The 13,043-nt window shown below is 44.3% G+C and overlaps 2 protein-coding genes across 2 annotated transcripts; one reads left to right on the top strand and one right to left on the bottom strand.

The window, feature by feature from the left end:
- The first annotated feature begins 988 nt into the window (after positions 1-988).
- LOC121195800 (ubiquitin-conjugating enzyme E2 L3-like) lies at positions 989-5,020 on the top strand. The gene is made up of 4 exons (XM_041059461.1): positions 989-1,070; positions 3,837-3,932; positions 4,141-4,327; positions 4,605-5,020. Exons 1-4 carry the CDS (start codon positions 1,044-1,046, stop codon positions 4,757-4,759), a joined length of 465 nt encoding a protein of 154 aa, XP_040915395.1. The 5' UTR covers positions 989-1,043; the 3' UTR covers positions 4,760-5,020.
- A 1,166-nt stretch (positions 5,021-6,186) lies between these two features.
- On the bottom strand, positions 6,187-12,601 carry ckmt2a (creatine kinase, mitochondrial 2a (sarcomeric)). The gene is made up of 10 exons (XM_041058359.1): positions 12,456-12,601; positions 10,656-10,845; positions 9,309-9,507; positions 8,901-8,996; positions 8,586-8,807; positions 7,954-8,039; positions 7,445-7,568; positions 7,103-7,237; positions 6,733-6,858; positions 6,187-6,563 (listed from the first exon to the last, which is right to left on the bottom strand). Exons 2-10 carry the CDS (start codon positions 10,802-10,804, stop codon positions 6,447-6,449), a joined length of 1,254 nt encoding a protein of 417 aa, XP_040914293.1. The 5' UTR covers positions 10,805-10,845; positions 12,456-12,601; the 3' UTR covers positions 6,187-6,446.
- Between the last annotated feature and the right edge of the window lie 442 nt (positions 12,602-13,043).

Here is a 13,043-nt window from a genome sequence, read left to right as displayed (position 1 = left end):
CTCTTGCAGATCGCTTCAGTTTCTCTGATATTTTCAGGCTGTTGTACACACACAGCATGTTGAATATCTACCCACAGATTTTCTACTAAAGTGACCTCCGCAGTCACCTGAGCTGAACAGAACACCTGTGGGATGTGGTAGAACAGGAACATGCATGTGCAGGTGACAAATCTGCAAAAAAATGTATGTATGTATATATTTCTAGTGATATGGCTAATAGACTAATATGAATGATGGATATTTGATAACAATATAGTGAATATATAGATAATTACAGTAGTGTGATGGCAATTGTACTGAAGTAAGTGATCTGAATACTTCTTCCACCATCGCTCGTCTTGTCCCCAGTGCCTCTGTGAGTGAAATGAATCCTATGAAGGCAAAGGCAAATTTACTTTACAAACTTACAAGTCATCTATTCAAAGTGATTTAAAAATAAAGAGTGAATCTGAAAGAAGATGTAAACACATACAAAACAGATTAATGGGGAAGACAGAAATACAAACAAGCGCATGTAACAAACACGACATTAGAGGGCAGCAGAGAATAACAGGGATTTGAGGCTGCGGTTAAAGCAGTGTTAGAGCGCCTGTGAGACTCAAGTTCATCTCAGCCTTCATTTATGGTATAAGTGGTGTTTTTACCTAATTTGCGGCATTAAAAATAAATCCTCCAACTCTGCCATCTGCCATGTGTGCCATGAGTATCACTTCATATTGTTACTTGCCTCATCAAAGACGTCAATTCGTTTCACAGAGAAGAAAGGGTCTCAGTTTCTGCACATTTTCTAAAAGCACATAAGCACATAAATATAAATATGTTTGAATCTGCAGCAACATTAGGTTAAATGATAACCGAGTCTCTTCAACTCAAAGTCTTTCTCCACCCCACGTAAATCTGAGCCTGCCCTGCTCCCTCCGGACCGGTAGGTGGCGGCGGCACACCGGGGCGCCGGCTGTCAGCCATTTAGAACCAAACTCAAGAAGAAGTCGAGCACGAAAGCAAAGAAACAGGAAGAAGAAGAAGACGCGATCTGTTCCACAATGACTTCGACCAGGAGATTGGGCAAGGTAAAAAAAAATCCACAATTATTCCATTTATTCCACTTTGAGAGGGTTTAAACTACTTGTTTCGACCGCGTGCGTGTAGCTACGGACCCGTCGGCCGAGAGAAAATGTCCCAGTGTTTGGCGTTTCTGTGTCCGACAAAATGAAAGGAGAATGACGTCCAACGAACGGTGACTGAGAGGTAACTAGTTAGTTAGTTTGAGCCGCCGGCGGAGCGTGATTCAGCACTAACGGAACACTGCCAGATACAGCACCGAGTCCCGCAACCCGTCTGTACCCGACGGGGAAGCGATAACGCGGCGTGTCGGTGGAAAGTCTGTCCGCCTGCTTAACGTGCTGTCACCGTCTGAAGACGGCAGCTCTACCGAAAACATGGAGACTCTGGGTCTGGGGCGTGACGTTAGACCTTATCCTGGGGATTCGCCGTATTAAACAAACAACTAAACGGTTAGTCGGTGGACGGAAACTAATCGTCTGGTTTAGTAATTTCTCAAGCAAAAAAAAAAAAAAAGCCACATATTCTCAGATTTCAGCTTCTCCAGTGTGAATATTTTAGCTGACTTTAAACTGAATATCAAGGCCACAAATAACATTTTTTTCCTTATCATTTTTCAGTGATCAGTCGATTTATTTTACTGATTAATCTTATAGTCATTGAAATATAAATTTGGAAAACATACCTACAGTTGTAAAGTTTGGGCAAATTTTGTTGTTTAAAGAGAAGTAAATACAAACACTGCAGCCAATAGACATTAAAAATATCCTCAACTATTAATGCAGTGTTTTTATTTCATGAACTTGGATTTTACTAACTTGCAATTTCTAGAAAGTGAAAGTGAAAATAGACTGGCTTCTATGACAGGCCTCAGAATCCACTGTGAACAACTTCAGCAAACACAAGCTGAAGCTTTTTGGAAAGGCCCTCACATCCCCCTGACCTGAACATCACTGAAAAAAAATAAATCTGTGGTTAGGTCTTGAACATGCTGTGTGTGCAGGGCAGACTAAAAATATCTCAGAACTTGTAGTGACCTGCAGGAGGAGAGGCTGAAAGTTCCTAAATCAAGAGCAGAGAGAGTCATGATTGCTGATAATGATCACGGAAAGGGAAGAAGAAAAGAACGAAGATCTGATACCCTCGCCTGCGTTCGTATTTTGGACTTTTGTTTTATGAAATATTAGATAGTGTAACTGTTTTGAGTCAGAAAAGGTTTGTTTAAATGAAGCAGTGTGAGAGTTTCACTCTTTGGTGATGAAACAACTCGCAAATGTCTGAAATGAGGCAAAAGGCTCCAACTTCATACTGTTCAAGTCAAAAGGTTTGAAATCACTGGCTTAATCTTTAACAGTGAGTTGCATTTTATGAGATGATCATATATCCATAAAATCCTAATCTGTACAGTAACTGCTTCTGTCAGGAGAATGTAAAGGAGTACAAAGTACAATATGTCCCTCTGCAATGTGGCGGAGTACAACGATAAAGCAGCATAAAATAAAACTGCTTGAGTAAACGTGCACAGGTGCTTCCCGACACTGTATAAATGTTTAAAATCTTTTAAAAACTCGTTTTACTTGAGCTCAATGGGCAGTGAATGACTCTCTGCACGGTTGGCACAGTCCCACTGTCTCTTACTTACAGTTTCACTGTGACTCACCAGGATTTGGTTTTGATTTGTTGTACATCTGTTACACCAAAGCCTCTGTGTGAGGAATTCCCCTTGAGAGAACATGAGCAAAGTGAGTTCTTACGACTTCCTGAATCCCACTGGCAATCCACTTTTACTGTTCAGGTAAATGACAGTGAAGTGTCTGGTGACAGGAAGTAGAACAGTTTGTACAGATATAAACTAGTACTGATTCAGATTCAAGTAAAATTTCAGTATTGTGTTGACGGGACCTCAGCCTGATATCTGCACACAGCTGTTAGCGAGTCCTAGCTGCCCGGCGGGGACAGACCGAAGAAAGAAGAATCCACACACTGTTCACTCAGCGTCCACGGCCTCTCATCTCGCAGCCAGAGATAACATCTCGCCGACAAACACAAACAGAGCTCAGATCAGTGTGCGGAGTCTCTTCAGCCTGTCCCTCTTGTAAATGTGATTCGCTACAGGATCAGCCAGAGTCAGCTGACCGTCCTGAGTCAGGACAGTTCTGTAAAGTTCGGTGGGTCCAGTTTACAGGACTGTTATCACCTACGTTACTTTTTCACTGACCTTTTTGTGCTCATCGATTTCCTCTAAGCAAACATTTTACACATGATGCAGCTCAAACTCTGAACCACTTACAACAAGCAGTATAAAATCTATAGGAAGGAAAACAGAGGAAAACAGATTCTGTAACGAGTGAAGATGAGCAGAGTGGATCTGACTCACCGTGGAGACAGTGATGTAACTGTTTACTGTCTGACTGGATTCAGTCCTGAAGGCTTTTCACCCGGCAGCGTTCGATGCATTAGTATTCTTATATAGACTCTGTTGCAATTCAATACAACAGCTCAGCCACGACGTCGACCTCCACAGAGTTAACAATAAAAGTCCAGCACATCACCGCCGCTGTGACCTCAACTCTGAAACACAGGGCTGAATTAACACCTCTGTGAAAAACAGACTACAGGCATCAGAAGAGCAGATTGTATGGCAGAACAGTTGCATGAGATTGGAGCGGTGTACCTGATAAAGGGGCCAGTGAGAGTGCGTTCTCCATGAGCGAGTGGGCTCCCAGTAATCTCACCATTTTATCCCATTGTAAATCATTTGTGTTTTCTTTCAGGAGCTTGATGACATCCGTAAATCTGGGATGAAGCATTTCCGCAACATCCAAGTGGATGAATCAAATATCTTGACCTGGCAAGGGCTCATTGTTCCTGTAAGTAATGAAGCGATGCTAAAAGCTGCAGCATCCATTGCATGTCCTGTGTTCTCCACCAGGGCCAATTTATATTTTATATAAAAACTTAATGTTTGAAAAAATGTATTTTTTACTGTAAAAAGGTTTGATGAACCTGATTTCAGTTGGAGTTTAATTAAAAACTTTGATTAACATTTTTTTGTCTCCCCAATCTACATTCTCCAAGGACTGTCCCCCATATGACAAAGGAGCGTTCCGGATTGAGATCATCTTCCCGGCAGAGTACCCCTTCAAGCCACCCAAGATCACCTTCAAGACAAAAATCTACCATCCCAACATTGACGAGAAGGGTCAGGTCTGCCTGCCGATCATCAGCGTGGAGAACTGGAAACCAGCCACAAGAACCTGCCAAGGTGAAGGGAGAGGGGGGGTCCTCAGGTGGACACAGACATCAGATAAATGATAATGTGGCACCATAACCTCTGGATGTGGACGTGTCCTGTTCACAGCTTGTTTCTGCTCCTGCCGGGTGGCAAAAACACACACTTATTACAGGTTTAAATGGCAAAATGCAAACAGAAATTCCTCACTGCTGTTTGTGATAATCTGAAGTTGTGTGAAAACTTCAAATATGAAAACTGTGACTTTCGTGCAAACATGGGTTTTTTTTTTATGCCCTCTCTCCTCCAGTGATCCAGTGTCTCATTGCTCTGGTGAACATCCCTCAGCCCGAGCACCCGCTGAGGGCAGACCTGGCAGAGGAATACACTAAAGACCGCGCAAAGTTCATGAAGAATGCCGAGGAGTTTACAAAGAAACACAGTGAAAAGCGACCTGTAGACTGACGACACAGCATTGACACTCACGGCTGTTGGCCTCCTTTCTGTTTCCTATTGAAAGAGCTCGCCCTGACTCTCTGTTCTTATCTCTAAACCACACAGAGATGCCCTGTTCTCGCATACCTGCATTGTTTTAGCACTCTCCAGCCACTCCTTAATAGAGGCTTGTGTTTCTGTTTCCCTTTGCCAAAAAAAAAGCAGGACTTTTTGGTGAATAGGCAGGCTCTGGCCTCTAGGTGTCACCTTTTGGTTTGTTAATGACTTCTTTCTACTGATTTCTTTTTAGAAAAAATAAGAAAATTGTTAAGAGGTGGCATCCTGGAAAGTAAAAATGTCAGAAATAATTAAAAGTGCTGTTCTGCCTACTTAAATGTTGAATGTTTTCTCACATTAATCATTAGCTTATGCGGACCTGTTTACAGATTTTTAAGCTTTGTTTTCAAAAGGTAAAAACAGCACTAAAGCTGTTGTTTACATTTGTTGTCTCTTTACTTTCTTTTCCTTTCGTCTGTTTTTCCCTTAAGATGCACTGTAGCCTGTGAAATCACCCGTTGCAGTACAAATTAAAAGTTTGCTACTGATGCAGAATTCCACATAACACATACATTTATGTGTATGTTGGAAGAGAAATCCCTCCCAGTTAAAATCCCTCCACCTGTGCTGGCCTCCCAGGAAACTGCATCCTGTCAGTGAGCATTACAGTCATTTCTATGCAGGTGGAAAATTGAATGTTTTTTGTTTTGATGACCTGACTACTGGATGTCTGGACGCCAGGCATAAATCTGCAGGCGCGTCACAGTTTTCTTAGTTCTTACATTTCGTGAAATTACATTTTCTAATCTGTTGTTCGGTTCTGCAGAAGAAATAAGACAAAGTTTGGCTTTAAAACGGTTCAGATGTGCTGTGTTTCTCACCCAGTGTTTGATTGTTCCTGCTTATCTAATCACAGTTCTGACATTATTTGCATACTAAGTGCAAGATGTACACAAACACTGACTGAATTGTAATATGTTTTCTGCAGTGTGGTTGTGAACAGCAGTAAAACAGCTCCAATCAACTTTTCTTATCAGTGAATATTTTCTGATAGCTGACGAATCCCGGCTCAGCACCCGCAGATTCTGCCGTTAACACATCCAACTGCAGGTGGAGGACAGAAGCTCACCAGTGAATAAAGATTTGTGATGGATGCTCAATCAGACCTGAATTGTTGTTTATCTTTTGAAGTCTTTGTGTAAACTACAACTTACAGCTTAAAGAAAAGACCCGGAAAAAAGCAGAGAAAATTCAGGCAAATTCCAGATAAATGAGAAATGAAAGTGAAAGAAAAGTCAGTTACATTTCCAGATGTAAATCACGTCAGGTCGTGTGAATGAAAGCAGTGAGGTAGGGTGAAAGTGAGTAGGAAAGAAAGAAAAGTCAAAGAAACCATCAGATGTTTAGTATTGTTGGCTTTACTGAAGTCAGGGTTACACTGAAGACCTTAACTTGAGGTAGAACTTTCCCCTAACAGCAGATCCTGTGTAAGATTAGGTTACCCTAAAGATATGAAACGTTGGTAGGAGGCGTAGAGACACAGCCTCCTCTGTAGCAGTGGACGGACGTCACTCTGAGGCTTCTCCTCAGGCTCAGTTTGGGAGGGAGCACTGAGCAGAGAGCTGACCTGCTACTGCTGATGGCGTGATGAGTCCAGCTTTTATTTCTTAAACTGAGCGATGGGAGCTGGGACTTTGATGTCCTGGCCTTTCTCCAGCCTCTTCTCACACTCGATCAGGTAGTTGACCCCATCGATCAGCAGCTGGACCAGCTCCACCTAAAAACACACACACACACACACTGAAGTTCATCTCTGCAGCAAAGCACTGACTTTTATGTGTCTGAAAACTGAGATGATGAAATTAAGTTCCAAATTAACATGAACAACAAAAAAAAAACAACTATCAGCAGATTTCTTAGAGACAATATGGCTGCTGGATCCTCACCTCAGATTTGCCCAGGCGGTCGTTGTTGGAAATGTCAAACGTGTCTCCAGTAGCAGCTGTGTCCACTCCTCCTGTGCCTCTTTTCTGCAGCCGCAGGTTGTCGAGGATCTTGGAGAAACGTGGGTCCTGCAAAGTGTTTTCAATCATTTGTGACATGGTGCAGCTACGGCCAAAAAACACTGATTTCCATCAGCAGAAACGGGAGGAAACTGTGTTTGTTGGGGACTATTTTCAGCAGCGGATCAATCCACATTCGGTGCTGTAGTGATCATTTACGGTTCCAGGAAAAACAGCCTCTGAGTTCCTGTAGCTGTTATATTGTGGGACAGTCTGTGAGACATGAGCGTGTGTGTCTGAACGTGTGTGTTACCTTGCTGAGTTTGGGCAGGCGTACGTGCACGCCCGCCCTGAGCCCGGTGCCCAGGTTGGAGGGACACGTGAGGATGTAGCCCAGACGCTCGTTCCACATGAACTCCCAGCCTCTCTCCTGGATCAGATGCTCAACCTGTACGATATGAAATGCAAAGCGTTACGCTTCATCCTGGGGGGGAACAGGAGTGTCTGCACAAAACGTCATGGCAACCCATCCATTATTTGTTCAGATATTTCAAGCAGTGAATCCTCAGACGTGCTACCAGCATTATTACTGTCTCTGTCCGTCATCACAAAGACCCGTTTCTGTGTCCGTTTATTTCACAGACTCTCACTTTACCTGTTTGAGTCCTCGGCAGAATCTCTCGAACACTCTCTTCATGTTGCCTCCCTTCTCCATGGAGATGACTCTGGTGTGGTCCTCCTCATTCACCCAGATCAGGAAGGTCTTCTCGTTGTTGTGCCTGGAGAGAACCAGCTAAAGGACGTAAATGAAGAGCTCTCCAGGTAAAACTCTCCTTTCATTACCGGAGATGAGTCACGGCCATGAAGGGCCTGATTTCACAGACGTTTTATATTCGTGCTGCTTGTCTGAATTCATTTGCACAACAGTGTTAGGAGGGACACACACATTTGTAACAGAAAAACACACACACACACACACAGTTCCTGTTGGTTTAGCCCCTAGAAAGTATTTTTTCCACCAACATGCGTCAAAAAAGCAATAACTGAATGCTTCTATTGAGCCTCACAGGACGTAGACAGATATTTAAAATGAAACACATCACTGGCGTGGATCAGTGTGTACGGTCACACAGCAGACGTGCAGGACGGCCGAACAGACCCTACCAGATGCCCCTGGCGTCTGGCCAGTCTCTGGCCATAAAGGCACATGTCAACAACGGAGAGACAGGCTTGTCAAACAGGAAGTGGTCCTAAAGGTGGGAGGGGTACGGGGAGGCAGACACAGGTTGAAGAAGAAAACAGAGGAAGGGGATGTTAAAGAGGAGTAGAAGGACTGGAAGAAACTGCAACCTCCACCTCCAAAGGAGAGGAGAAGGACAGAATAAATAAACTTCACAGGTCAGGACTCTGGAACAGGAAAGGGTGTGGGTCAGTTGTTGGAAACGCATTGAACTGCATTTCCTTTCTTTTCTTGGGATTTCACAGAACAGTCTCGGCCTTACCAGATCCCCCTGGAGTCAGGCCAGTCTCGGGCCATAAAGGCCGAGGTGAGTAACGGAGACACGGGCTTGTCAAACAGGAAGTGATCCTTATGTAGCGCAGCGTGAAATGGTCAAAGCAGAAAGGTCAGTTAAAGTGAAGCGACGTAACCCCAGGGACCGACTGGGATTTATCTGTATTCAGATTTACACTTTGATAAATCTGTGGGACTTTATATCATGAACTTCGATTAAAAAGAGAAAAAAATATTTTTTTTAATCTAACGAGACAGTGAATATTTTCAAGATGAAACTCACGTCAATGAGCTGCTGCTGCTCCTGCTCCGTCATGTCTCCCAGGCTGTAGTAACGTCCTGCCAGGTCTCCCTTCAGGCCGGCCAGGGCCGTCACAACCACCCGCTCCACCTCACGACGCTCGGCCCTCGAACAGGCCGGGGGGAGGCTCAGCCCGCGGATGCTGCGGCCAGTCCGGACACGGGAAGAAAGAACGTAATTCTCATCAAACATGCCGTGGGTGATCTGCCAAGAAGAAAAGAAAATATTGTTTTACAGGTGTAGGAACAGTATGGATGGAGTGATGATGGAGTGATGGGGGTGTTACGGTGTAAACACCTTGGAGGAATCCAGGTCGGTGGGGTGCGTCATGGCTCTGGGGTCGTAGCCGTTGTGCCTGTCTTTGATGACGGGATCAAAGAGGTCAGCAAACACCTGAAGGGAACAGTAAACACAAACACAACAACACAACAAAGTCAAAGGTTATTCAAATAAAAAAAAGGCATTTCCAAGACCAGAAACTGACTTTGAAGCTGTTTTTAGTATCATGAAGTTACAAAGGTGTGGCCTCCAACTTTAGAGTTTCTCTAAACTCAACTTTTAGTCTTAGATATTTTGTGTCCACAGTCCCTGATAACTTACAGTAAACCATGAGTATCTGCATCTTTACAACAGAGAGAACAAAGTGCAAACTGATTATTCAGAGTTGAGAAACACACAAACTGTGACCTTTGACCTTTGTCTTACCTCATAGCTCTCCTCATCACCAGCCACACAGCCCACCGTCTTGATGAAAGGGTGTCCGGGGTTGTCCACTCCAGTTTGGATGCACTGGTCCAGGGTCCAGTTGTTGGGGGTGAGCTTGTCCCTCAGTTTGGCGTAAATGGCAGGAGTCAGAGCCGAGGCCATGCAGTTGTTGTGTTTCCTCAGGTCAGGGTAGTCAGAGCTACAGCACAGCAATGAAAGGACTTTAATGAACCCGGTCTCATTGTCCTGCTGCTACTGGTGACAACACGGTTTTTCAGATTTAAGTCACAAAATATATATATATATATATATAGGACTTTTTGACCTGGATTCAACTGCAACTTTCAACTGAAACTTGACTCCTTAACAGCGTGACTTGACTCGAAGCCAGAACATTCAGTTGGCTGAGACGTTTGGCTGCAGTCAGAGATTCAGTTTTCACGGTATGTGTTAATGTAAGGGAAGCTGTGCATAACCACACACCCTGCATAGATACTGCATTTTTATTTACCAGGTCAAAACTTCATACTTGGATGTTTTAATGTTTGAGGGAGGCCTGTAGGTCGTCAAGCCTCACGGCAAAGATAACATGGCTCCATACGTCTTAGCAACTGTTGTTTATTTACATCTAGCAGACACTGCTGATGTAAATATGCCTGAGGTTTTCTGTGTGTTAACAACTTGAACCTGAAAGAACAGAAATTGAAGTAATATGATAAAATACATCTTCACAACAAACCCCCTCCAGGTTTCCTCCACAACACCAGGACCACAAGCTGGAGGATGGACGACCTGTTGTAGCAGATATTCTAATTTACTGGTGAAAGCTTCTAACAAATGTACGACTAATCAAAGGATATAGGCCCAGACTAAAGGGAGAGAGCCTGGCTGTGAGTATGTGAAAGAGTGAGAGTGAGTCAAAGGTAAAGCAGACGAAACCTGAGAGCGTCAGTGATACGGCAGCACGGTGCCAGCGTAGCTGCTGTGACTCTTCATACTCGCGGTGTGCTGACGCCACATCCACTCACTCGCTCACTCACTCACTCACTCTGATCCTCAAATCCTGCTCAGTTTTTGTGGGACGCTTTCACTTTGTGAACACATGAGTTTCCAAACAGTCTGGAGTATTTCTACTGATGTCACCTCTCCGATGCTTCTCTTGTGGAAACGAGAAATGTGCAACGATGTGAAGCACGTAGTCAGTGTCTGTGTTGCCAAGGCAGATAATTATAGAGCTTGGACTATTCACTGACTCATCAAGGTCATTCATCCCCTGCACTTACAGTAAACACTCCTCATCTTTATCTGACTCCTCATGAACATGGCGTTCCCGTTACCCTGTCCTACCTGGGAGGATAAAGCTTGTTCTTCGCCTCAGCAGCCAGAGAGCCATTTTCACTCATCAGGAAGCCGGTCGCCACCGTTCCTGCGCCCAAGCTGGCCAACAGCACAGCCGTGTTACGGCCAGAGATCAAACGTGTGAAGGAGCTCGCCATCTTTCCGCTCGTTGAGTAAGTCTTCGTCAGAAGCAAGTGAGCTGGAGAAAAAAGAAAAATCACAGATGAGAACCACTGTCGTTTCTGCTGATGATACGTACAGTACATGGAAAACACACTGGAGGGTAGAATTTAACAGAATTTACACACACAGATTTGGCATCAGCTGTTTCATTCATGCTTCACTATCACCCGCCTTACCTGCATGGCTACAGGCCAACTACTCTCATCCAGCCACATCCATGCAGGTTTACAGCTTTCTCTGCTGTGGCCTCGTCACAGCAACATTTAAAACAGCAAAATAAATCAACTTCAGTGGAATCGCTGTGATTGAAACGTCCGGTTCCTCCGTGCAAGTGTCTGCGAACATGCACAAACTCACACCTGCTGCTTCGACGACCCCTCCGCCCTCCCTCAGGTTTGTGTTCAATACAATAACAAGATTAGAAAAGGCAGGGCTGTGGCAGATGCTCTTAGCCTCTTAGCATTATCACAGTGTCCCACCCACAGAACAGCAGGTTTCATACGACCATGCAGTCTGTCCTAAACCCAGAGAGACAAAGGAAAGGTGGGACTTGAGACAGCTCTCATGTGCAGGTCGAACTTTGATCATTGCAGACAGTTAAGTCCATTACAACCAATTTACAACATTAAATTTAAAACTTTTCTTGAGGCTTAATGAAAGTGTTGTGACTGGAAGGTCAGTTTCCAACTTGTCCTTCACAGACAGGGGGTAGAGACCATGAGACTGTGTCTTAATATAGGGGAGGGAGGCAGTGAGGACATCATCACTCCTGTTAATCCTGGTCAAAGGTGAGACATGTCCAATCAGTCCCCTGCTCTACACATTCACCCACTAACTCACATGATTTTCATGCACTGTTTTTATCCAACGACTGATTTTTCCACTCACTGTGTGGAGGTTAAAGACTGTGCACTCGTTAGGTCAATGCTAATATTATTTATAGATCACTGGAGGGCGGTTGTGCTGCCAGGATCCACTGCCAAGACCCAAACCGTCTCTGGCTCACTGCTCAGTGACATTCTGAACTGGTCACAAGACCAGACCCTCATGAGGCCAAGTCAGCAGGACAGAGGGATGGAAAGAGCAAAGGACGAGGGTAAAGAACACGGGACACATAAGAAACATCATCCCTGGCTACAGGACACAACCGTCCTCTGGGTGTAAAGCCCCTCCTCCTGCTAACCGACACTGTGGATCATATGGTCTTATGGTCAGGATTACACCAAAACCACCACAGACCCAGCCTCCCCTCCCCTGACCAGCGTGACCTTTTAACTCTGTCAGTACATGCTGAACGTAAGACCAGCTCCGTCCTCTGCAAAGGACATGGACGAGTTAACACCACCTCAGCTACATATGAAGTCATCATCGCACGTCTCTGGCTTTGATCCACCTTTCCAATTTTAAACATTTTGACTTTTGAAACATGCACTCACTGGAAAACACCCTGAGATTAACCATAAATATCAAAACATGAAAAAACACAGTATAAAATGCATCAGTTGTAGCTTACATCTTCTTTAGTGCATGTTCTACAAATGATTTTACAAAGCTGAGACGTATTTGGAAATACTGGAAGCAAATGAAGTTTTTCTGCAAGAGAAATAAGAAGAGAAGGTACAGTACCTGTAGGAAAGCTGCTCTGCCTTCTTGCTGAAGGTCTCTGCTTAAAGAGCTTTTCACTCTGTCCTCACAGGGGGCTCCACCCCCTCATGTGGGATTAAAAACTGGAGGCCAATCATAAGTTCAGAAACACACTGTTATAAACCAATGGAGGGACACAGACATGAGCTACAACAGCACAGACCGCTCCTGTTGAGCCGTGAGCCATGAGCACCAGGGCTCCGATATCACCGTCCAGTTTGACCTTGATATTTTCAACTGCAGCCGCTCACACATACGCATGATCCACCACTACTGCTCTGATTCTTCCAGTCCTTGACCCTTTTCTCTCCAGTGACCCTGGAACATCTACACTCTGCAGCTTCAGAAAACGTGCAAATACACACAAGGAAAACATTTTCACCGATGAGACGAAACATGAGAGAAAATGAAAAGTGCTGCAAGAAGAGAAAACTCATACAAAACCAAACACAGGAAACAGGAAACTCAACAAAACAGAACGGAGTTACAAACAAAAGTTTCCAGATGTTATCACAGATATCTGCCAGTCAGCTAGCATTAGCCTTCATGTTTGTTGTTAGCTCATCTTTC

The sequence above is a fragment of the Toxotes jaculatrix genome, chromosome 16 (assembly GCF_017976425.1).
Source record: "Toxotes jaculatrix isolate fToxJac2 chromosome 16, fToxJac2.pri, whole genome shotgun sequence".
Lineage (NCBI taxonomy): Eukaryota > Metazoa > Chordata > Actinopteri > Toxotidae > Toxotes > Toxotes jaculatrix.
The sequence above is the reverse complement of the archived record's forward strand: the minus strand, read 5'-3'. Positions and strand labels throughout refer to the sequence as shown.

Bases quoted from the DNA above. Each gene is read 5' to 3' on its own strand.
- LOC121195800 (XM_041059461.1), top strand. From the start codon at position 1,044: ATGACTTCGACCAGGAGATTGGGCAAG. The intron at 1,071-3,836 runs GTAAAAAAAAAT...GTTTTCTTTCAG, and splicing joins CGACCAGGAGATTGGGCAAG to GAGCTTGATGACATCCGTAA. The intron at 3,933-4,140 runs GTAAGTAATGAA...ACATTCTCCAAG, and splicing joins GGCAAGGGCTCATTGTTCCT to GACTGTCCCCCATATGACAA.
- ckmt2a (XM_041058359.1), bottom strand. From the start codon at position 10,804: ATGGCGAGCTCCTTCACACGTTTGATCTCTGGCCGTAACACGGCTGTG. The intron at 8,808-8,900 runs GTGTTTACACCG...TCTTCTTGGCAG, and splicing joins CCGACCTGGATTCCTCCAAG to ATCACCCACGGCATGTTTGA. The intron at 6,564-6,732 runs GTGAGGATCCAG...GTGTGTTTTTAG, and splicing joins ACCGCCTGGGCAAATCTGAG to GTGGAGCTGGTCCAGCTGCT.